Here is a 25590-nt window from a genome sequence, read left to right on the forward strand (position 1 = left end):
TGTTTGCTTTTAATAATGGGGCATTTAGTGTTTCTTTTAAATTATTAGATTTGTTATATATTGTTTATTATTGCTGTGAGCCGCCCCGAGTCTATGGAGAGAGGTGGCATACAAATCTAATAAATAAACAAACAAACAAACCATACATAAATTGTATAGGCCCGGGGGAGATATCTCAGTTCCCCCATTACAATATTTGCACAAGAATTGCAGGTCGTCAATGTCTTTATGTATCTTCAGTCAATTATTATTATTATTTATTAGATTTGTATGCCGCCCCTCCCCTCACCAACACTCTCTAGATAGTGAGGTGAATGAACATATTGGTAAAGCAGCTACCACATTCTCCAGACTCAGGAAGAGAGTATGGCTTAATAAGAAGCTGAGCGAATATACAAAGATCCAGGTTTATAGAACCTGTGTCCTGAGCACATTCTTGTATTGCAGCGAGTCTTGGACACTTTATGCATGGCAAGAGAGAAAACACTTAAACACGCACCAGAGAAAGTTACAGGACACCCTAAACGTACAACAGGTTTATTCAAAGTTGCAGCAAAAAGGTACCTTGGGCCATTCTTCACACTTAATATTGTTAGGTAAGTGGGTGAGAGACAGGTATCTCGGTCTCTATATTAAACAAAGGACTCATTGGGAGCCCCATATCAAAATAACTTACCTTATGTTTAGCCAGAATTTGAAAACAACATTTAATACGGCACAATCCGTAAGCAAAATGGTACGGTTGAGATCGGCGTATGGAGGACTCATTGGGGTAGATTGTAAGGGTGACACTGAAATATAATTTTAATTTTATTTATCCATATATTAAATTATTGTATTTTATTCCAATCTCATTTTAAAGTGTGTCCAAGCTAACAATGGAACTGCAAAACAAGGATGAGACAGATTTCTATAAAACATGGGACAAATGGTACCATTGGTTAAAAAAAAAAAATTACTTAAAAATTATACATCAAGAAAAATGTCCAACTAAAACAACGTGTAAAACCAGTAAACAACGACATGAATCATAATACCAAATTGAAACGATAAAATGTCAACATCGATCGACACAAATTTTGAACTACAAAGAAACTGAATGAATAAATTTATAAATCACTGATAAATGATGGCACTAGCAACTACGTCAAATACATATGGATAAAACTTCAGGAAAATCTATACCACCTATATGCTTAAACCACAGGCCGCAAAACATGGAAGCCCCAGCTCCAACGCTGCCCCCCCCCCCCTCTTCTTACTACTCTTTTTTTGCTCTATTTTTCTATTCGTCCTCCTCTTGTATTTCCTTCCCTTCTTTCTAAATCCCTTTCCCTTTCTTTCCCTCTCCTTCCCTAATCACGCATGCTATATAAGTAAACTATAATTGCTAGAATGTACATTATATATATTCCCTTTATTTTTCTGTACCCTGTTTTTAATGTATAGAAACATAGAAGTCTGATGGCAGAAAAAGACCTCCTGGTCCATCTCGTCTGCCCTTATACTATTTCCTGTATTTTATCTTAGGATGGATATATGTTTATCCCAGGCATGTTTACATTCAGTTACTGTGGATTTACCAACCACGTCTGCTGGAAGTTTGTTCCAAGGATCTACTACTCTTTCAGTGAAATCATATTTTCTCATGTTGCTTTTGATCTTTCCCCCAACTAACTTCAGATTGTGGCCCCTTGTTCTTGTGTTCACTTTCCTATTAAAAACACTTCCCTCCTGGACCTTATTTAATCCTTTAATATATTTAAATGTTTCGATCATGTCCCCCCCCTTTTTAAAATATGTTTATAACCAATAAACATATTAAAAAAATAAATAAAGTGTGTCCCACTTTCATTTTCAATTGTATTTTATTCCAATTTCATTTGAAATTGTATTTTATTGGATTTTTAGGAATAATTTGTGTCTGAGATCCTGCACTTTGATTGGGCCCATGGGCTAATCAATACAGTAAACTAACTAACTCTGACATTAAATAGCTTTTATTGCAGGCCTTTCACCTCCCAAGGCTGCTTTTAAAATTCCGAAATGGCATAACGTGTGTGCTAGCAAATACTAGATTGCCCTGCTTTGAAAATTATTTATTTTTCTGTTAGCGACGAGACCTTGAGATGCTCATGGATTGATAGTATCCCATCCACTCATCTTCAACTCTTAGTGATCGCGTGGAAATAGTTTTCCCCATTTTTTTTTCAGGTCTCCATCCAGGATGGGTGTGAACAGACTCAAACTCAACCCGCATAAGACGGAGTGGCTGTGGGTTTTGCCTCCCAAGGACAATTCCATCTGTCCGTCCATCACCCGGGGGGGGGGAATTATTGACCCCCTCAGAGAGGGTCCGCAACTTGGGCGTCCTCCTCGATCCACAGCTCACATTGGAGAACCACCTTTCAGCTGGGGCGAGGGGGGCGTTTGCCCAGGTTCGCCTGGTGCACCAGTTGTGGCCCTATTTGGACCGGGAGTCACTGCTCACAGTCACTCATGCCCTCCTCACCTCTAGGTTCGACTACTGTAATGCTCTCTACATGGGGCTACCTTTGAAAAGTGTTAGGAAACTTCAGATCGTGCAGAATGCAGCTGCGAGAGCTATCATGGGCTTTCCTAAATATGCCCATGTCACACCAACACTCCGCAGTCTGCATTGGTTGCCGATCAATTTCCGGGCACAATTCAAAGTGTTGGTTATGACCTATAAAGCCCTTCATTGCATTGGACCAGAATATCTCCGAGACCGCCTTCTGCTGCACGAATCCCAGCGACCGATTAGGTCCCACAGAGTCGGCCTTCTCCGGGTCCTGTCAACTAAACAATGTCGGTTGGCGGGCCCCAGGAGAAGAGCCTTCTCTGTGGCGGCCCCGACTCTCTGGAACCAGCTCCCCCCAGAGATTAGAACTGCCCCTACCCTCCTAGCCTTTCGTAAACTTCTCAAAACCCACCTTTGTTGTCAGGCATGGGGGAATTGAAACATCTCCCCCGGGCCTATATAATTTATGTACGGTATGTTTGTAGGTATGTCTGCTTAAAAATGGGTTTTTTTAACTATTTTAAATTTTAAATTGTATATTATTAGATTTGTTATGAATTGTTTTATTATGTTGTGAGCCGCCCCGAGTCCATGGAAAGGGGCGGCATACAAATCTAATAAATAAATAAAATATCGATCACCATTGTAACTGTGTTGGTTTATTGCCAATGTATTGCCACTTGTTGCAGGTTTTTCCTGATCGTTTGTTCCCCCCCCCCCCCAATCTCTATTTCTTTTAGGTCCCCAAATACCTGTCTCAGCAATGGAACAAAGCTTTGGGAAGAGGAGAAGTAGGAAAGCTGAAGATTGCCAAGTAAGAAAGTTTATATTTTTACATATTTCAGCCTCTAAGGGGCTCTTTGGCCAAGGGAGTCCCAGAATTGTAAGGCTCGAAATGCTAGTTATTCGGCTGCAAAATTTAAGGCATCTGTTTTGTTTCACAACTTAGCAAAGCAAATCACAATAACATGAAGAGAGGTGAATCTCTTTTACAAAAAGATATTGACAAAATTGAACGGGTCCAAAGAATGGTGGAAGGTCTTAAGCATAAAACATATCAGGAAAGACTTCATGAACTCCATCTGTCTAGTCTGGAGGACAATAGAAAAAGGGGGGACATGATCGAAACATTTAAATATATTAAAGAGTTAAATAAGGTTCAGGAGGGAAGTGTTTTTAATAGGAAAGTGAACACAAGAACAAGGGGACACAATCTGAAGTTAGTTGGGAGAAAGATCAGTAGCAACGTGAGAAAATATTATTTGACTGAAAGAGTAGTAGATCCTTGGAACAAACTTCCAGCAGACGTGGTTGGTAAATCCACAGGAACTGAATTGAAACATGCCTGGGATAAACATAGATCCATCCTAAGATAAAACACAGGAAATAGTATAAGGGCAGACTAGATGGACCATGAGGTCTTTTTCTGCTGTCAGTCTTCTATGTTTCTATAAATTTATTTGCAGCCCAAATAGCTGGTCCTCCCATCAAATTGCAGAGAAATTGAAATAACTTTTGGGAATGCATTCCTTGTTTTGTTGCTACTAGGGGAAAAAATTAGCCTTAAAATAATCTTTTTCTTTTCTTTTACAGAAACCAAGGAAGAACAGAAGTAAGTAACCGATGAATGACTATTTTTATGCATGCCTGTATTTTGATATAGAGTTATGCTGAATCATTTACAGGCTTTCTTCTTAGAAATTTATTTATTTATTCATTCATTCATTCATTCATTCATTCATTCATTCATTCATTCATTCATTTATTTTGTCCAATACACAATACATATTGAAGAGGATAGACATGAAGTATTATATATAAAGAAAAGATATAAAAGTAGAGGAGAAGATATATGAAAGGAAGAAAAGATATATGAGATATGAGATAAGGAGAGACAATTGGACAGGGGACGAAAGGCAGGCTAGTGCACTTATGTACGCCCCTTGTTTGTTTTTTTCTTAGCTTCTTAGCGGTCTCTCTCTCTCTCTCTCATATAAATCCGGGCCCATTCGAGATATGTCATGTTTTGAACCCAGAACTTTCATCAAACGCATTTTAACAATGCACAAAGCGAACTGGGGAAAAAAAAGACGAAAGCCAATTTTCTAAACGTTGGAAGCAAAATAAAGAAGCCCATATTTTGGAATAGCAATTGAGTTATCATATGCTGTCTTGTTGGACATTGTAATTTGATTGGGGATGGGCTAGAAATCGTGCTCAGAAATCATGTCCAGAAAGAGAAATATCTGCTTCTACCTAGGATTGAACCCACAGCCTCCTGACTGCAAGGTGAGAGCTTCACCTCTAGGCCACCGCACCACTCTGGAGGGGATGGGCTAGAAAAAGTCTTTGCAAAATAGTAAACAGAATAAAATGAAGATTTCAATTGAGTCCTTATTTTATTTTATTTCCTGGCTAGGGAAATGGAGGGAAAGGAAGAGCTGAGAAAAATAACGATTAAAACAATAATTTCCAAGCCAATGTTTAATTCAGGAGTGGGATGTAAAGGCTAATAGGGCCGAGAGACCAAATGGTCACGCAGACTCAAGAGAAACTGAGTTTCCATGCATATTAACTCCGACCCGATGGGCCCTCTCGGATCTGCCATTCTCAACTGAAATAAATCAGAAGGAATTACACAGTAATCAAATTCTGTGCTTCTCCTTTGCAGCAATAGTGTAACGATATATTAAATACACATATATATATCTCACTTGCATTTTTCCGGCCTTGTTTTGTCAAGTGAAGGCATACAGCCCTCCTTCAGTGGGTCGACCTCTAGGGAGGCACTGGATGCCATGATTGCCACATCAGAATGAAGTGACAGAGAGAAAGTTTTCTCAATGAGACGACCTCGGTTAAATCAAGATCGCTCCTTTTATTGTATTTCACTTGTCCTGACATGTGGAACAGAATAACCAATCCGCGAACGCCACATACATTAAGCCATCCTCCAACTACTATTCACTCATGCACCATATAAGGCTTCCCTTGTGGCTTCCCTATAGGTAATTAACGGAAGCTCCATTCTTTGCCTTTTCTTGGATTGTGTGTTTAAAGGAATGAGAGTAAGGCATATATTTCCTTATATGGAAGTTAGCTATAGGTTTTCTTCATGTTGTATTTCCACATGGTCATGGATCCTGCAGCTTCCTTACTCAGCCTGGACTCTTGCTTCCTTTCAATAGAGGAAGAATTAAGGTTTTATACAGCACCCATTAGGCTTAAAACATCACCCTCCAGTAATATTCCATTCCTAAATTTCAGTGCCTATAAACCTATGATTACAACAGTCAAGCATCCAAATTTTGATTCTGTGACCATGGAAGATTTCGGAACAGTTCATAAGTTTGAAAAACGTTTGCTAAATGGTTGGTAAACCTACAGTAACTGAATGTAAACATGCCTGCGATAAACATAGATCCATCCTGAGATGAAATACAGGAAATAGGATAAGGGCGGGCTAGATGGACCACGAGGTCTTTTTCTGCTGTCAGTCTTCTATGTTTTCTACGTTTCTAAATCGCTTCGTCCAGTGCCAATGTAACTTTGAGTGGTCACTGAATGAATGGTTGTCACTCAAGGACTTAGCAGTATCGCAAGGTGGCCCTAATCTGTTTGCACCCACAAGTTGATTGGGTGAAATGCCATCAAGATTTGGATTCTCCTTTGGGGGGAAACGGCAAAAATTGTCTCCCACTCACCACCAAATCATGCCGTCAACTCCACATCAGACGTTTTCTTGGTCCTCAATATTAAGTGTTGTTTCTGGTTCGCACCAGGTCTCTTTCACCTTGAACGAAGATCTTGCCAACATCGACGATATCGGGGGGAAGGCCACGAACATCAGCGCCCCCAGAGACCACCCCTTCCTTTTGCAAAACGTAGGAGGGCAGACCCTCACCGTCTTCACCGAGAGCTCTGGAGGTAAGTGGGACGGCTTCAACTATTATTATTACTATTACTATTATTATTATTATTATTATTATTATTATTATTAGTAGTAGTAGTAGTAGTAGTAGTAGTAGTAGTATATTAGTATTAATATTAGTAGTATTAGTATTATTAGCATTATTAGTATTATTGTTTTGTTGTTTGTTGTTGTTGTTGTTGTTATTATTATTATTATTATTATTATTATTATTATTATTATTATTTATTAGACTTCTTTGCCGCCCATCTCCGGAGACCCAGGGCAGCTCACAACATACAATACAAAACACTATATGTACAAATCTAATAATAAAAACTATGACTAAAATCCCATTATCTTAAAACACAATCAATATTCCACAATCATATCCATACATAACACTTAATGTTTAACTCCTAGCTTTTGAGATGATCTTCGCTGTGTTCGGGTTAATTTGATGCTGTGGACAGGTTTCAAGCATCCTGTGCTGGAGGATCTCAGTTAAAGGTGAACAAGCCCCCGAGCTTACTGGACGATCATTTAAATCTGAGCCAGCTGTGTGCAGCAGCTGCCAAAAAAGCCAACACAGTTCTAGGCTGCATCAACAGAGGGAGAGAATCAAGATCACGTGAAGGGTTAATACCACTTTATAAGGCCTTGGTAAGGCCACACTTGGAATATGGCATTCAGTTTTGGTCGCCACGATGCAAAAAGGATGTTGAGACTCTAGAAAAAGTGCAGAGAAGAGCAACAAACATATTTAGGGGACCGGAGGCTAAAACATATAAAGAATGGTTGCAGGAACTGGGCATGGCTAGTTTAATGAAAAGAAGGACCAGGGGAGACAGGATAGCAGCCTTCCAATCTCTCAGGGGTTGCCCCAAAGAAGAGGGAATCAGGCTATTCTCCAAAGCACCTGAGGGTAGGACAAGAAGCAATGGGTGGAAACTAAACAAGGAGAGAAGCAACTTAGAACTAAGGAGAAAATTCCTGACAGTGAGAAAAGTTAATCGGTAGAATGGCTAAGTTTTTTAAATGAGATTGGATAACCATTTGTCTGGAATGGTATTTCTCCTGCTTGAGCAGGGGGTTGGATTAGAAAGACCTCTAGGGTTTCTTCCAATTCTATTCTGTTCTGTTTCTATTGTTTCTATTCCTACCATTTCTGTTTCTGTTTCTCTATTTCTACTTCTTTCTATTTCTAATTCATTCTATTCTGTTCTGTTCTGTTCTCTGTTCATAGAAACATAGAAGATTGACGGCAGAAAAAGACCTCCTGGTCCATCTAGTCTGCCCTTATACTATTTCCTGTATTTTATCTTAGGATGGATATATGTTTATCCCAGGCATGTATAAATTCAGTGACTGCGGATTTTCCAACCACGTCTGCTGGAAGTTTGTTCCAATCATCTACTCCTCTTTCAGTAAAATAATATTTTCTCCTGTTGCTTCTGATCTTTCCCCCAACTAACTTCAGCTTGTGTCCCCTTGTTCTTGTGTTCACTTTCCTGTTAAAAACACTTCCCTCCTGAACCTTATTTAACCCTTTAACATATTTAAATGTTTCGATCCTGTCCCCCCTTTTCCTTCTGTCCTCCAGACTATACAGATGGAGTTCATGAAGTCTTTCCTGATAAGTTTTATACTTAAGACCTTCCACCATTCTTGTAGCCCGTCTTTGGACCCGTTCAATTTTGTCAATATCTTTTTGTAGGTGAGGTCTCCAGAACTGAACACAGTATTCCAAATGTAGAATAGAATAGAATAGTATAGAATAGTAGAGTAGAGTAGAGTAGAGAAGAGAAGAGAAGAGAATTCTTTATTGGCCAAGTGTCATGTGTCTTTGGTGCAGATGCTCTCAGTGTATATGAAAGAAAATATACATGTGTCAAGAATCATGAAGTGCAACACTTGATGATACATTAAATGTTGCCTCTGATGAGTCTTGATAAATGTATATTTGTCATAAGGTACAAAGTAACAATCCAACCATATTAGGAAACAACAGCTTAACTTCGTTTCTCTTAAGCAGTCACCTTGTCTCTTGGAAGAATAGAATAGAATAGAATAATAGAATTATTTATTGACCAGGTGTGACTGGACACACAAGGAATTTGTCTTTGGTGCAGATACTCTCAGTGTACATAAAAGACAAGCTTTTATTTATCAAGAATCATTTCTTTAGAGACTTAACTTCATTTTATTTTTTATAGATTTAATTTTATTTTGATTTTATCCTTTTTTATGTTTAATTTTTTATATAAAGCAATTAGTAATTAGGTTGGTAATTGGATTGATTAGGCAATATTTGGTGATATTATTGGGTTTATTTTTCCCCCTTTGACTATGCTGCCGTAAGAATTTTTCAAATGTTTTTTTAAGGCTATTTTATTAACAGGCGTTAACCATTTGTAAAGGGTATTGATTATATATGAAAATTGATATGGAAGAGATTAGGAGAGATGTGAAACATTTCAGCCTATTCAATGCGAGATACTAGAATTTGGAACAGCTCAAATGGGGTCTTAGCTAATAGTATATTTCTATGGCATTAAAAAATTGGGCAGCTATTTTTATTCAGATGTCACAAGTGAAGGTGGTAGCATTGTATTTTATAACTTCCTGAAATTGATTTATTGTAAAACAATTTGATGTTGTTGTTATAATTTTTATTGTACTGTGATTGGAGAGAAAAAAGAATCACGAGGTACAACACTTAATGATTGTCACAGGGTACAAATAAGCAGTGAGGAAACAATCAATATTAATATTAATAATGCACTTGGGGAAAAGGAATCCTCAATCTGAGTATTGCATTGGCAGTTCTGTGTTAGCAAAAACTTCAGAAGAGAAGGATTTAGGGGTAGTGATTTCTGACAGTCTCAAAATGGGTGAGCAGTGCAGTCAGCGGTAGGGAAAGCAAGTAGGATGCTTGGCTGCATAGCTAGAGATATAACAAGCAGGAAGAGGGAGATTGTGATCTCCTTATATAGAGCGCTGGTGAGACCCCATTTGGAATACTGTGTTCAGTTCTGGAGACCTCACCTACAAAAAGATATTGACAAAATTGAACGGGTCCAAAGACGGGCTACAAGAATGGTGGAAGGTCTTAAGCATAAAACGTATCAGGAAAGACTTCATGAACTCAACCTGTAGAGTCTGGAGGACAGAAGGAAAAGGGGGGACATGATCGAAACATTTGAACATGTTAAAGGCTTAAATAAGGTTCAGGAGGGAAGTGTTTTCAATAGGAAAGTGAACCCAAGAACAAGGGGCCACAATGTGAAGTTAGTTGGGGGAAAGATCAAAAGCAACATGAGAAAATATTATTTCACTGAAAGAGTAGTAGATGCTTGGAACAAACTTCCAGCAGACATGGTTGGTAAACCCACAGTGACTGAATTTAAACATGCCTGGGATAAACATATATCCATCCTAAGATGAAATACCGGAAATAGTATAAGGGCAGACTAGATGGACCATGAGGTCTTTTTCTGTCGTCAGTCTTCTATGTTTCTACGTTTCTATATATATTGGGTGGCTTCCAGTAAATTATAAGGGTACAAGCCACAAGTTACAGTCATGCAGTCAGTCATAAGTGGGAGGATGTGGGTGATAGGAATGATGAGAAGACTAATAGTAATAGTAATACAGCCTTAGTGAATAGTTTGACAGTGGTGAGGGAATTATGTGTTTAGCAGAGTGATGATGTTCGGGGGGAAAACCGTCTTCGTGTCTAGTTGTCTTGGTGGTCTGTAGTTGGGACAGGTTTCTCAATATGTAAAGTGTTCCCCAAAAAAATTATGAAGCAGTTTAATATTTTAATGCCGGAATGGAACTCTTTTCCAGAGAGTTGGCTGGTTGAAAGAGAGAGACCCGGTTATTATCTTTGCAAGGCTATTTGCTTGTTTATGCATGAAATATAAGCCGTGTTTTTGTTCTGTGAAAATCACCATATGTACATCACTGGTTGCCATGCAACGGTGCAATTTTGGCTACCCGTTATTTTGCCTTTAAGGGCTGCTCCACTTCTACGTTTTGGGGAATAATATTTCTATATTAACCAAACACCCTGGTCAAATTGTGCATTCCTCCTCCTCCCATGGAGAGTTTAATAATCTGACATTTAACCTGTCAAAGCTCTACTTTAAGTTCATTATTCATTAGCCATTAGCAAATTAAATCCAACTTCAGGTGAATTCAGTTGATCCTTTTTTAAAAAAAAGTTTTGTTTATTGAGTTTTACAAAATAATGAATAAAAGATGCTGTATACTCCACAAAATCTTTCTTTGTTTACAGATCTAACCCATTTCATCATGTTTCTTACATCTACATTTTTACATAATATATATTTACATTTCTATTTCTATCACTTTATGTTTACCTTTACAAATGGTTTATTACATTGCATAGGTTTATCTGTTTTTGTATGCTGTTACACATTATATCCCTTTACATTATATCATGAGATCAGTTGATCCTTATCCAACTCCAAAGCGGGTGCTAACCATTAGCTGGGAAGAGTCCTAGGCATGGAAGTGATGTGCCGGTGCCTGGAGGCTGTTGGGGCCTGGATGGGTGTCAACGGGCTCAAACTCAACCCTGATAAGACGGAGTGGCTGTGGGTTCTGCCTCCCAAGGACAATCCCATCTGTCCGTCCATCACCCTGGGGGGGGGAGTTATTGACCCCCTCAGAGAGGGTCCGCAACTTGGGCGTCCTCCTCGATCCACAGCTCACATTAGAGAAACATCTTTCAGCTGTGGCAAGGGGGGCGTTTGCCCAGGTTCGCCTGGTGCACCAGTTGTGACCCTATGTGGACCGGGAGTCACTGCTCACAGTCCCTCATGCCCTCATCACCTCGAGGCTTGACTACCGTAATGCTCTCTACATGGGGCTACCTTTGAAGAGTGTTCGGAAACTTCAGATCGTGCAAAATGCAGCTGCGAGAGCAATCATGGGCTTTTCCAAATATGCCCATGTTACACCAACACTCCGCAGTCTGCATTGGTTGCCGATCAGTTTCCGGTTACAATTCAAAGTGTTGGTTATGACCTATAAAGCCCTTCATGGCACCGGACCAGAATATCTCCGGGACTGCCTTCTGCCGCACGAATCCCAGTGACCAGTTAGGTCCCACAGAGTGGGCCTTCTCCAGGTCCCGTCAACTAAACAATGTCGTTTGGCAGGACCCAGGGGAAGAGCCTTCTCTGCGGCAGCCCCGGCCCTTTGGAACCAACTCCCCCCAGGCTTCTTAAAACCCACCTCTGCCGTCAGGCATGGGGGAACTGAGATATTCTTTCCCCCTAGGCCTTTACAATTTACACATTATGTTTGGTTTTATAATAAGGGTTTTTAGTTGTTTTAGTATTGGATTGTTACATGCTGGTTTTTATTACTGTTGTTAGCTGCCCCGAGTCTGCGGAGAGGGCCGGCATACAAATCAAATCAAATCAAATCAAATCAAATCAAGAAAGAAAGAAAGAAAGAAAGAAAGAAAGAAAGAAAGAAAGAAAGAAAGAAAGAAAGAAAGAAAGAAAGAAAGAAAGAAAGAATTGATGGTGATTGAAACGGATGTCCAAGTGCCGCCTCTATGTTGGTTGAGGCAGGCAGGATTCTCTTGGGTCCCATTTGTTGGGGGTCAAGGGAAAGGGAGGGTCTCCTGTTCAAGATCCCCATGGATAATTGGGGGACCACTGCGGGACACATAACAATGGACTTGATGGGCTTTGGCCCAATTCAGCCTGGCTCTTCTTATGTTCTTATGTTCAAAACCACATTCGCTGCTTCCCTACTGCATTAGCCCCAGAGATTGAAACCTTCAAGAAAAAATATACACCTACTACATGTTTAAAAATAACACAGCCACAACCTCTGGCTTGTTGCCCACAGCACCTCCTCACTGTGAAGCAAGCGAACATGCGTTGAAAAATGTGTCCTCTCCTACTGGCATTCCTTCCACCCGCCACCTCTGCACCGCCTCCCTCTCGGTTGGCTCACCTTTGGGGGTTGACAACACACAGTCATCGCCCGTCCATGTGTGGCTGTGCTGTTGCCCAGTTCTTCCCACAACAGTTGTTGGAACAAAACTGGGGAATTGTACGTTTCTTCTTTCTCTTCTCTTTTTTATTTTCCCCCTTCCCAAGAGAGGTGGGGAAGGGGAAAACATTTCTACGGTATTTATTTACATAAGAACCTAAGAAGAGCCCTGCTGAATGGGGCCAAAGCCCATCGAGTCCAGCCTTCTGTGTCCCACAGTGGCCCCCCAATTGTCCATGGGGATCTTGAACAGAAGGAGAAGGCAAGACCCTCCCTTTCCCTGGACCCCCCCAACAAATGGGACCCCAGGGAACCCTGCCTGCCTCCACCAACATAGGAAAACATTTATAAACCCCATCATTAAAACCATACATAAAACTATATAAGTCTGGGGGAGATGTCTCAATTCCCCCATGCCTGATGACAGAGGTGGGTTTTAAGGAGCTTGCGAAAGGCAAGGAGGGTGGGGGCAGTTCTAATCTCAGGGGGGAAGCTGGTTCCAGAGGGTCGGGGCCGCCACAGAGAAGGCTCTTCCCCTGGGTCCCGCCAGACGACATTGTTTAGTCGACGGGACCCAGAGAAGGCCAACTCTGTGGGACCTAACCAGTCGCTGGGATTTGTGCGGCAGAAGGCGGTCCCGGAGGTATTCTGGTCTGATGCCATGAAGGGCTTGAGTCGGTTGACACCCATCCAGACCCCAACAGCCTCCAAGCACCGGCACATTTTATATTGCGCTGTGTTGTTGGTCTCCTGCACAATATCTTCCCGCGGAGGGCAAAATGGCCACGGCTTTCCTCCTTCTACGTAAATAAGTGAAGAAGATGGGGCACAAGCCAAGGGATTCAGTTCATGTTATGGTGGAGTGGTGGGATGTCTTTGTAGCCGAGGCGCGTTCTTAATTTCAGTAAATGTCTTTCTAAATGCCACGGCACGATTCCCCTGACTTTTAAAAGATAAGCTAGCGGAGGATTCCAAAAGCGGTTGCAGAGGTAATTAGCTTCCAAGAGAACTTGAATATAATGGGACTTGTTAAACCCGTTAAGATATTTCCTTTCGCGAGACAGCTGTTCTCCTTTCGTACTTAAAAAGGAAATGGTGCATCCTTTTGTCAGATAAAGACCCGGGCGATGAATAGATCTGTTTAGGAAGAAAATGCTGCGTGCAGCCAGTGTTTGGGAGAGGTGACACTCAAAATGTTCCCCGTGAAAGATCTTTACAGAAAGTCTTGTAATACCTCCTCCTTTTGATTTAAACCACAGGGTTAAATGCAGGTTTTTCATCTTTTCATCATTCCTTTCTCAACACAACTCTTGCGTTCCTCTCCAATTCAAAATATAATTTAGAACAGATTAACAATAGTTGGAAGGGACCTTGGAGGTCTTCTAGTCCAACCCTCTGCTTAGGCAGGAAACCCTACACTACTTCAGACAGATGGTTATCCAACCTCTGCTTTAAAACTTCCAGTGTTGGAGCATTCACAACTTCTGGAGGCAAGCTGTTCCACAGATTAATTGTTCTCACTGTCAGGAACTTTCTCCTTAGTTCCAAGTTGCTTCTCTCCTTGTTTAGTTTCCACCCAATGCTTCTTGTTCTACCCTCAGTGGACACTTTGATTTCACAGAAGTTTGATATTTTTCCCAATCCATTAGGTGTATATTATGTCTCTGAATTTTGATCACGTAGCCAGTCATGTGGCAAAAGTTGTAATTGTGAAAAAAAGGGACATAATAACTCACTTTTTTTAAGTGCCGTTGTAACTTTCAACAGTCACTCACTGAACTGTTATAAATCAAGGACTTCCTGCACCAATAACGACAACAATAACAGAGAAAATGTTGTTATTATTACAGTAAATAATTTCCATAGACTAGAAATCCAGTGATAAGCCTCCAGTTTTTAAAATGACGTGTTTTTTTGCAAAGCGATGACGTTCTGCCTTTTACACAAGGTCTTTATTACCGTTTCAGCCTTCCAAAATTTAACGGGAATGCAATTCTCTATTTTTTTGTAATTAAACCAGCGACTCCAAATTTTTAATCCCAACTGGATCCTGCTGGGTTGGAGAAGGCAGATTTTTTTAACCAAATAGACTGACCAATGCCCAAAGGCTTGTCCGGGCATAACAGTGTATAAAATCCAATATGTTGATTAAAACAATTGATCATCTGACTTGAGACATTTTTGGCGATCAAATTTCCTTGGGTTTTTTTGGGCTGTCGTGGCTTTTTTGTTTAAGCGATCTATCCTCTGAAATGTATTTTTTTCAAAGTCTAAAGAAGCTGCGATGGAAAATCCTGTGACTTTAGGAAGCAAATGCTATTGGTGCCCCAATTTTATAAAAAGAAAAGAAGAAGAAAAAATCCCCATATATATTACAAAACCTGCAGGACCAGATTTATCACTTTTATTCGTTTTTCCACTCTTATTTTGTACTTTATAATATCTTGCAGTTTGTTAAGGTTTTATTTATTTATTTATTTATTTATTTATTTATTATTTTGTCCAATACAAAATGAGGGTTTTAGTGGGTATATATCTATATACACATAGTAAAATACACGATGAAGGTTATAGAGGAGATACTCATAGTAAAATATATCTAAGAAATAATAGAAAAGAAGGTATAGTAATAGAACATATCAATGAAAGAATAGAAGAAGAGATATAGGAATAGAAGAAAGGTAGAGGAGATATAGGAGAGTAATAGGACAGGGGACAGAAGGCACTCTAGTGCACTTGTACTCGCCCCTTACTGACCTCTTAGGAATCTGTAGAGGTCAACCGTAGATAATCTAAGGGTAAAGTGTTGGGGGTTTGGGGATGACACTATAGAGTCCGGTAATGAGTTCCACGCTTTGAAAACTCGGTTACTGAAGTCATATTTTTTACAGTCAAGTTTGAAGTGGTTAATATTAAGTTTAAATCTGTTGTGTGCTCTTGTGTTGTTGTGGTTGAAGCTGAAGTAGTCTTTGACAGGCAGGACGTTGCAGTATATGATCTTGTGGGCAATACTTAGATCTTGTTTAAGGCGTCTTAGTTCTAGACTTTTGAGGCCCAGGATTGAAAGTCTAGTCTCGTAAGGTCTTCTGTTTCAAGTGGAGGAGTGAAGGGCTCTTCTGGTGAAGTATCTTTGGACATTTTCAAGGATGTTAATGTCTGAGATGCGATAGGGGTTCCAAACAGATGAGCTGTATTTGAGGATGGGTCTTGCAAAAGTTTTGTAAGCTCTGGTAAGTAGTGTGAGATTGCCAGAGCAGAAGCTACGTAGGATTATTCTCACTTTGTAAGTATGTCATTAAATCTCTTTCCAACCTCAGTTATTTTCCATGCTGTGACCCCCTTATTTTTTTTTCTAGTTGTTTTTAAGCCATCAGCCCTTTTCCTCTTATCATGTCATTCTGTGACAACATTTTGAACAACCTGTTGTCCATTCTTTATATAGTACAGGAAGAGAATTATCACAGACTTCAAGAGACATTGAATTGGCTGAAGAAAGACAGGAAATTGACTTTCTATCGTTGCTACTGAGACATGATTAGCTAACAGCCCATGTGTAGTATAGGCTTAGAGTAAAGATAATTGCAGTTTTAATAGTGATGATGCTACCTAGTTTAGTAACAAAACATCTGCAAGAAAACCCCCAAGCTATTTACATATATTTACATGTAATTTCCATCTGCAACGGCCCAACTGTGTTGGATTGGTGTGCATGTTGGTTTGATTGCACTGCTTTGCTATGTGGGTTTTATAACGGGTTTTTAAAAATTGTTTTATTATATTTAATATTTGATTTCTTTTTATTACGTATTGTATTTTTATATTGTTGTCAGCCTCACTGTGTCCCGTTGGGATTGGGCGGCATAGAAGTCGAGTCAAATAAATAAATAAATAAGATCCGAGAGCACCAAGGATCCAGAATCCTTCTCCTCTTCCTCCTCCTCCTCCTCCTCTTCCTCTTCTTCTACTTCCTCTTTTTCCCTCTTCTTCTTCCTCCTCTTCCTCCTCCTCCTCTTCCTCTTCTTCCTCCTCCTCCTCTTCTTCCTCTTCCTCTTTCCCCCTCTTCTTCTTCCTCCTCTTCCTCCTCTTCTTCCTCCTCCTCCTCTTCTTCCGCTTCCTCTTTTTCCCCTCTTCTTCTTCCTCCTCTTCCTCCTCCTCCTCTTCCTCTTCTTCCTCCTCCTCCTCTTCTTCCTCTTCCTCTTTCCCCCTCTTCTTCTTCCTCCTCTTCCTCCTCTTCTTCCTCCTCCTCTTCCTCTTCTTCTACTTCCTCTTTTTCCCTCTTCTTCTTCCTCCTCTTCCTCCTCCTCCTCTTCCTCTTCTTCCTCCTCCTCCTCTTCTTCCTCTTCCTCTTTCCCCCTCTTCTTCTTCCTCCTCTTCCTCCTCTTCTTCCTCCTCCTCCTCCTCTTCTTCCGCTTCCTCTTTTTCCCCTCTTCTTTTTCCTCCTCTTCCTCTTCTTCCTCCTCCTCCTCTTCTTCCTCTTCCTCTTTTCCCCTCTTCTTCTTCTTCTTCTTCCACTTCCTCTTTTTCCCTCTTCTTCTTCCACCTCTTCCTCTTCTTCCTCCTCCTCCTCTTCCTCTTCCTCTTTCCCCCTCTTCTTCCTCTTCCTCTTTCCCCCTCTTCTTCCTCCTCTTCCTCCTCCTCTTCCTCTTCTTCCTCCTCCTCCTCCTCTTCTTCCTCTTCCTCTTTTTCCTTCTTCTTCTTCCTCCTCTTCCTCCTCCTCTTCCTCTTCTTCCTCCTCCTCCTCCTCTTCTTCCTCTTCCTCTTTTTCCCTCTTCTTCTTCCTCCTCTTCCTCCTCCTCTTCCTCTTCTTCCTCCTCCTCCTCCTCTTCTTCCTCTTCCTCTTTTTCCCTCTTCTTCCTCCTCTTCCTCCTCCTCTTCCTCTTCTTCCTCCTCCTCCTCCTCTTCTTCCTCTTCCTCTTTTTCCCTCTTCTTCTTCCTCCTCTTCCTCCTCCTCTTCCTCTTCTTCCTCCTCCTCCTCTTCTTCCTCTTCCTCTTTTCCCCTCTTCTTCCTCCTCCGCCTCTTCCTCCTCCTTTTCCTCTTCCCCCCCCCTCATCCTCCCTCCTCCCAAAAATGCCTTCTCCCTTCTAGCACTGATGATGTTACCTGGTTAGGTAATTAAACGCCTGCAAAACAGCACCGAAAGACCAGAAAGCATCAAGGGCCCCATAGCTAGAGGCTGTAAGGCGAAATTACTTTATAATAATGCTAACGGCAAAATAATAATGATAATGATAATAATAATAATAATCCTCACTCTTGCTTTATCGTTCTTTCCAGAGAGCCAGACAGATGAAAAACCAGACAGCAGCAATAACGGTAAGCCTTGCCTGCAGCCTCTTGATTACGAGGCTAATAATATTCATAACGCCCCTTCGTTTTTAAGGCTTGCGTTAGGCCGCCTCTTAAAGCTTTGTCCAGAGTGACACGAGAACCCGCTGGGCTGAGAGCATGGATTCAAATGCCTCCGTTGCTCTAAATTGCTCTTCAATTGTTCCAAAAGGGAGAATACTTACGCGGCGTCTTTTAAACGGTTTATGAAATTTAAAGAAATCTTAGGCCAAGTGTCTCTGTTGCCTTTTAAAAGGCACTGGAAGAAAATGTTCTTTGTTGCTTTCATTTCCATCCCTAATAAGCCGTTTGGGAAAAGTTAGGATAAGTCAAGAGACAACAGTGTTTAATTCTCATTTTGCAAACCAAATACCTCATTTTGCAAACCAGTGGTACCTCTACCTACAAACGCCTCTACTTACAAACTTTTCTAGATAAGAACCGGAAAAGGCAGGGAGAAGCCTCTGTGGGACCTCTCTAGGAATCTCCTGGGAGGAAACAGGGCCAGAAAAGGCGGGGAGAAGCCTCCGTGGGACCTCTCTAGGAATCTCCTGGGAGGAAACAGGGCCGGAAAAGTTTGGGAGAAGCCTCCGTGGGGCCTCTCTATGAATCTCCTGGGAGGGAACAGGGCTGGAAAAGGAAGAGAGAAGCCTCTGTGGGGCGTCTCTAGGAATCTCCTGGGAGGAAACAGGGCCGGAAAAGGTGAGGAAAATCCTTCGTGGGGCGTCTCTAGGAATCTCCTGGGAGGAAACAGGGCCGGAAAAGGCGGACAGAAGCCTCCGTGTGGCCTCTCTAGGAATCTCCTGGGAGGAAACAGGGTCGGAAAAGGCGGACAGAAGCCTCCGTGTGGCCTCTCTAGGAATCTCCTGGGAGGAAACAGGGCCAGAAAAGGAGGGGAGAAACAAGGGCAGTTGGCGTGGAGCTGCTACACCAGTTTGTTTATTTGTTTGTTTCTTTATTCATTCATTCAATTTCTATGTCTCCTTTGTCCTGAGACTCAGGGCGGCTTACAACAAATGTAATATAAACACTTTGGAAATCGAAATAAAATTACATTCTAAAAATCCCCATAGTTAAAAATTAGACAAACAGATTCATACATCATATGTTGATTCATTGGGCAGGGCAAGATATTAAAATTTCAATGGCCCCAACCCTGCTGGCAGAGGTGGGTCCTTAAAACTTTACAGAATGCAGGGAGAATGGGAGTAGAAACATAGAAACATAGAAACATAGAAGACTGACGGCAGAAAAAGACCCCATGGTCCATCTAGTCTGCCCTTATACTATTTCCTGTATTTTATCTTACAATGGATATATGTTTATCCCAGGCAGGTTTAAATTCGGTTACTGTGGATTTACCAACCACGTCTGCTGGAAGTTTGTTCCAAGGATCTACTACTCTTTCAGTAAAATAATATTTTTTCATGTTGCTTCTGATCTTTCCCCCAACTAACCTCAGATTGTGTCCCCTTATTCTTGTGTTCACTTTCCTATTGAAAACACTTCCCTCCTGGACCTTATTTAACCCTTTAACGTATTTAAATGTTTCGATCATGTCCCCCCTTTTCCTTCTGTCCTCCAGACTATACAGATTGAGTTCATGAAGTCTTTCCTGATACGTTTGATGCTTAAGACCTTCCACCATTCTTGTAGCCCGTCTTTGGACCCGTTCAATTTTGTCAATATCTTTTTGTAGGTGAGGTCTCCAGAACTGAACACAGTACTCCAAATGTGGTCTCACCAGCGCTCTATATAAGTAGTACGGATCTCCAAGGGGAGCTCGTTTCAGAGGGCCGGGGCCCCCACAGAGAAGGCTCTTCCCCAAGCAACACTGTCTAGTTGACGGGACCTGGAGAAGACTGACTCTGTGGGACCTGACCGATCACTGGGATTCATGTGGCAGGAGGCAGTCCCATAAGTAATCTGATCCCATGCCATGTAGGGCTTTATAGGTCATCACCAACACTTTGAATTGAGTCTGGAAACCAATCGGCAGAGTGTTGAAGAGATGTGGACATAAGAACATGAGAACCTAAGAAGAGTCCTGCTGAATTGGGCCAAAGTCCAGCATTCTGTGTCCCACAGTGGCCCCCCAATTGTCCATGGAGATCTTGAGCAGAAAGAGAAGGCAAGACCCTCCCTTTCCCCAGACCCCCAACAAATGGGACCCAAGGGAACCCTGCCTGCTTCAACCAACATAGAGGCAGCACATGGACATCCGTTTCAATAACCACCGATACACTTGGCATCCATGAATCTGTCGCATCCTGCCTTGAAGCTATCCAGGCTGACAGCTGTCATGACCTCTTCTGGAAGTGAATTCCATAAACCAAGAACCCTCTGGGTGAAGAAATATCTCCCTTTATTTGTCCTCAACTTCTCACCTGTGAGCTTTAGGGAGGGCCCCCTCGTCCTAGTGTTGTGTGATAGAGGAAAGAATTTTTCTCTATCCACCTTTTCCATCCCATGCGTGATTTTATACACTTGATCAAGTCCCCCCTTAAACGCCGTCTTTCAAGGCTGAAGAGACCAAGGCCTTGCAACCGGGTTTCATAAGGGAGGGGCTCCATTTCCTTGATCCTTCTTATTGCCCTTTTTTGCACCTTTCCCAGTTCCATTCTATCCTTCTTGAGGTGAGGTGACCAGAACTGTACACAGGACTCCAAGTGTGGTCTCACTATCGTCTGGACATGTCTGGATAGTCCCGTGACTGCTCACGTGGCTGCTTTCTGCACAATTTGTAGTTTCCACTCTTCAAAATTAACCCCATGTAGATATCATTGCAGTAGTCGAACCTCGAGGTGATGAGGGCATGAGTGACCGTGAGCAGTGAGTCCCGGTCCAGGTAGGGCCACAACTGGTGCACCAGGCGAACCTGGGCAAATGCCCCCCTCGCCACAGCCAACAGATCTGGTCCCATGCCACGTAGGGCTTTGTAGGTCATAACCAACACTTTGAATTATGTTGGAAGACTAATCGGCAGCCACTGCATTCAAGTTGGCTTGAATGCTGGCAAGATGTTCCTTTCAAATGTCAGGAGCTTCCTTGCAGAACTGAGCAAGCTGTCCTTGGCTGGCCGTCTTCTTCTTCAGCCAGAGGTCCTCCCAGGACCATTAATTACCCTCCTTCTTCGTTGACACCTCCTGTTTTTCAGCACTAACAGATGCTTTTTGGAATTGCGGTATACTGTATTGTTTTTCTGAGTATTTGTTTTTTTTGCTCCAAACGAGACAGCTTTGCCACCTTCTGGAAACCAGACCGAAGGGGTTTTTTTTATACTTGACAGGTTGAGCCACGGCGTAACCATCTTGCAAAGGTTTGATTGGCGTGGCAGATGAAGCCTCCTTCTGAGGATATACCCAAACCAGGCGGACAGCCGCTCGATTTGAGGAAGGAGAGAGCTCCACAGTTGGCTTGAAATGAATAATGACAAACAACAAAGGTTGCTTTTTCTGAAGGGCTCAGTGTTTTTCAATTCTGGTTATTTGTGCTTTTCTAAAATCGGGAGTGCCCAGATATTCCAATTGGTCTTACTGTTGGTTACCGAGGTCCTTCCATCAGGTTATCCATCCAATATGGCTATCTCAATATCTCAGTCTGAGTATTGTGTTGGCAGTTCTGTGCTAGCAAAGACTTCAGAAGAGAAGGATTTAGGGATCGTGATTTCTGACAGTCTCAAAATGGGTGAGCAGTGTGGGCGGGCGGTAGGAAAAGCAAGTAGGATGCTTGGCTGCATAGCTAGAGGTATAACAAGCAGGAAGAGGGAGATTGTGATCCCCTTATATAGAGCGCTGGTGAGACCCCATTTGGAATACTGTGTTCAGTTCTGGAGACCTCACCTACAAAAAGATATGGATAAAATTGAACGGGTCCAAAGACGGGCTACAAAAATGGTGGAGGGTCTTAAGCATAAAACGTATCAGGAAAGACTCAATGAACTCCATCTGTAGAGTCTGGAGGACAGAAGGAAAAGGGGGGGACAAGATCAAAACATTTAAATATGTTATAGGGTTAAATAAGGTTCAGGAGGGAAGTGTTTTTAACAGGAAAGTGAACCCAAGAACAAGGGGCCACAATCTGAGGTTAGTTGGGGGGAAAGATCAGAAGCAAGGTGAGAAAATATGATTTGACTGAAAGAGTAGTAGATGCTTGGAACAAACTTCCAGCAGACGTGGTTGGTAAATCCACAGGAACTGAATTTAAACGTGCCTGGGATAAACATGTATCCATCCTAAGATAAAATACAGGAAATGGTATAAGGGCAGACTAGATGGACCAGGAGGTCTTTTTCTGCCCTCAATCTTCTATGTTTCTATGTTAATGGTTTCTTGCTTTAAATCCTGGATTTTTCCAAGCCCGAGAATAGATTCGGTCAAAAGCCATCAGTCTGGAGTCTTTTTCTGAAGCTGCATTGAGACAGTTTCCTCAATGTGTTCGAGAGAGCTTAATTTACTGGAGATAATGACATGTGCCTCTCTTATTCGAGTCATCCAAAAGAGCTTTGCAAGGCATTTTGTTGAACAGGGAAATACGCTTAATGTCAGATGAACATGCCTGACTTTCTCTCTCCTAAAGTGCTGGGCTGAACAGATTTAATGTGACATTTTCATAAATGAGTTATTTCCCAAGTCAACCTAAAGGTGAAAATGCTTTTTTAGAAATGTTAGCGGGTTTCGGAAGAATAATTCTGTTCAGTACATTTGATGGATAGTAATTGCCTTCTGTTAGACAATCCTGCATTTTCCTTCCAATGTTTTTTAACCAATCTTCCTATCAACACAGTCTGATGAAGATTCTGCTTCAGATAAAATAGCTATTATTATTATTATTATTATTATTATTATTATTATTATTATTAATTGGATTTGTATGCCGCCCCACTCCGTAGGCTCGGGGCGGCTAACAATAGACTTACATACCACTTAACAGTGCTTTGACAGCCCTCTCTAAGCAGTTGACAGACTCAGCCTCTTGCCCCCAACAATCTGGGTCCACATTTGACCCACCTGGGAAGGAGGGAAGGCTGAGAAAACCTGGAGCCTGGTGAGATTTGAACTGCCGAACTACAGCTAGCAGTCAGCTAAAGGACCCTGCAGTGCTGCACTCTAACCACTGTGCTACCTCCATGGGAAACCCCACCTCTGGACCTCTGTGTTTTTGCGATGCTGCAGGGGAATCCTAGCAGGATAATCCCAGCATCACAAAAACAAGCACTTCACTGGCAATGGAAGTCCGGGGGTGGGGTTTCACAGCGAGGGGAGTATCAATGAAATCGCAGCATCGCAAACACACCAAAGTCCTCGAAACCCCACCTCCAGACCTCTGTGTTTCTGCGGTGCTGCGATTTCACTGAGGCTCCCCTCGCTGGGAAACCCCACCTCTGGACTTCCGTTGCCAGTGAAGTGCCTGTTTTTGCGCTGCTGGGATTCCCATGCTGGGATTCCCTGCAGCATCACAAAAACACGGAAGTCCGGAGGTGGGGTTTCCCATGGAGGGGAGCCTCGGGGGGAATCCCAGCAGCGCAAAAACGGGCGCTTCGCTGGCAATGGAAGTCCAGACGTGGGGCATCCCAGCGGTGGTGGTGGGTTTGTAAGGTGAAAATAGTTTGTAAGAAGAGGCAAAAAAATCTTAAACCCCGGGTTTGTATCTCGAAAAGTTTGTATGACGAGGCGTTTGTAAGACGAGGTATCACTGTACCTGAATTCAGCAGGTGAAAGTTGGGTAGATGGCATCGCGTTGTCTTGGCAGGGGATGTTTGTCTTTTTCTGGAGAGACACAGCCGTTGTGCTGTCTCCCTGCCCTCAATTTGCCACAATTGTGCATTTTCCCTCCGCTAATTACAGACTTGAGTAATTATTGTCAAATAACCCTCAATCCCTCCCCTTCTTTCCTAACACAATTTCCCTCTGCAACGGCTTCTCTATGACAACTGTAATTGGCCTCAAATTAAAAAAAAAATACCCAAAGTATCCACTGATTTCAGATTCTGTTATTTTGTAGGAAGAGTTAAGCATATTTCTCTATTTGGATGCCTTGGCATGTTATTTCTAATGCCAGATGGGACTCAAAAGCCCATTCATCCTTCTTCAAGCCACTGTATTCAGGATATTCAGGCGAGCCACTAACCCCATTGAGGTATGATCCTAAAAGGAGGGGAGGATAGGATGAGAAGAGAAAAGGAGAGAAAATTAGAGTGTAGAGTAGAATAGAACAATAGAACAGAACAGGACAGAGAGCAAAGGAGAGAAGAGAAGAAGTCTGGAGGACAGAAGGGAAAGGGGGGACAGGATCGAAACATTTAAATATGTTCAAGGGTTAAATAAGGTTCAGGAGGGTTTAAGTCAATTTCTGGTCACAATTCAAAGTGTTGGTTATGACCTTTAAAGCCCTTCATGGCACTGGACCAGAATATCTCCGAGACCGCCTCCTGCCGCACGAATCCCAGCGACCGATTAGGTCCCACAGAGTGGGCCTTCTCCGGGTCCCATCAACTAAACAATGTCGGTTGGCGGGCCCCAGGGGAAGAGCCTTCTCTGTGGCGGCACCGACTCTCTGGAACCAACTCCCCCCCAGAGATTAGAACTGCCCCTACTCTCCCTGCCTTCCGTAAACTCCTTAACACCCACCTTTGCCGTCAGGCATGGGGGAACTGAAACACCTCCCCCGGGCATGTTCAATTTATGCATGGTATGTTTGTGTGTGGGGGGTTCTTTTAAATCTTGTATAAATTTTAAAGTTTTCTGATTATTTATGATTTGTTCTATCTTGTTGTGAGCCGCCCCGAGTCTTCGGAGAGGGGCGGCATACAAATCTAAATAATAAAATAAATAAATAAATAAATAAATAAATAAATAAATAAATAAATAAATAAGTGTTTTTAATAGGAAAGTGAACCCAAGAACAAGGGGACACAATCTGAAGTTAGTTGGGGGAAAGATCAAAAGCAACATGAGAAAATATTATTTCACTGAAAGAGTAGTAGATCCTTGGAACAAACTTCCAGCAGACGTGGTAAATAAATCCACAGTAACTGAATTTACTGGGATAAACATAGATCCATTGTAAGATAAAATACAGGAAATAGTATAAGGGCAGACTAGATGGACCATGAGCTCTTTTTCTGCCGTCAGTCTTCTATGTTTCTAGGTTTCTAATTTTCAGCCTCCTTTTTCTCTTCTTGATTTCTCATCTGCCGTCGCTCCATCGAAGCCTGAATATAAACCAAGATCGAGAGGGTTTACAAAGATAGGTGAACATATCATTGCGTTGGGGGCTCTTGGAAAGATTAATTAACACATCGATAAATTAATTAATGATTTAATTAATAAATACCATCGTGTTTGGGGGGGGGGTGTCTTGGAGAGCCGTATGTTATGCCGAGATCGAGTTCTCTCTCGTGACAATTAATCCCAGATTCCCGTCGCATTGGAAGTAGGATGAATAATAAGAGGTGATAACAGATGGTGAACAAAAGTTTTTTTCTTCCTTTTTTTGTAAATTTTAAAAAAAATTGGTTTTTAAAAAAAAAAAACACATTGACACACTATTCATTTCTTGAATCAGGAAATTACCAACCGGGGAAAAATGCAATCCTGTTAATTACAAAGCCTTTTGTTTTTCTCTATTGCTCTTTACATAACACCACTTTCTCCGCCGCGTGTGGTCTCCAAACCAGAAATCAGCTTTGGCGATGGATGCTTGCTTCCTTCTCTGGGATAAAATGCGTAGCTGGCTTTAACGGTGGCCCAGACGGTGTACATTTGCCAA

General features: G+C 41.9%; 1 protein-coding gene across 1 annotated transcript in view; it reads left to right on the forward strand.

Moving 5' to 3' along the window:
- Positions 1-25590, forward strand: part of GTF2F2 (general transcription factor IIF subunit 2) — a 68512-nt gene that overhangs the window by 9593 nt on the left and 33329 nt on the right. The window contains exons 2-5 of the mRNA XM_070751399.1: positions 3283-3356; positions 4136-4154; positions 6325-6469; positions 17770-17808. Coding sequence (XP_070607500.1) covers positions 3283-3356; positions 4136-4154; positions 6325-6469; positions 17770-17808 — 277 coding nt within the window. The remainder of the gene's footprint in view (positions 1-3282; positions 3357-4135; positions 4155-6324; positions 6470-17769; positions 17809-25590) is intronic.

The sequence above is a fragment of the Erythrolamprus reginae genome, chromosome 4 (assembly GCF_031021105.1).
Source record: "Erythrolamprus reginae isolate rEryReg1 chromosome 4, rEryReg1.hap1, whole genome shotgun sequence".
NCBI lineage: Eukaryota > Metazoa > Chordata > Lepidosauria > Squamata > Dipsadidae > Erythrolamprus > Erythrolamprus reginae.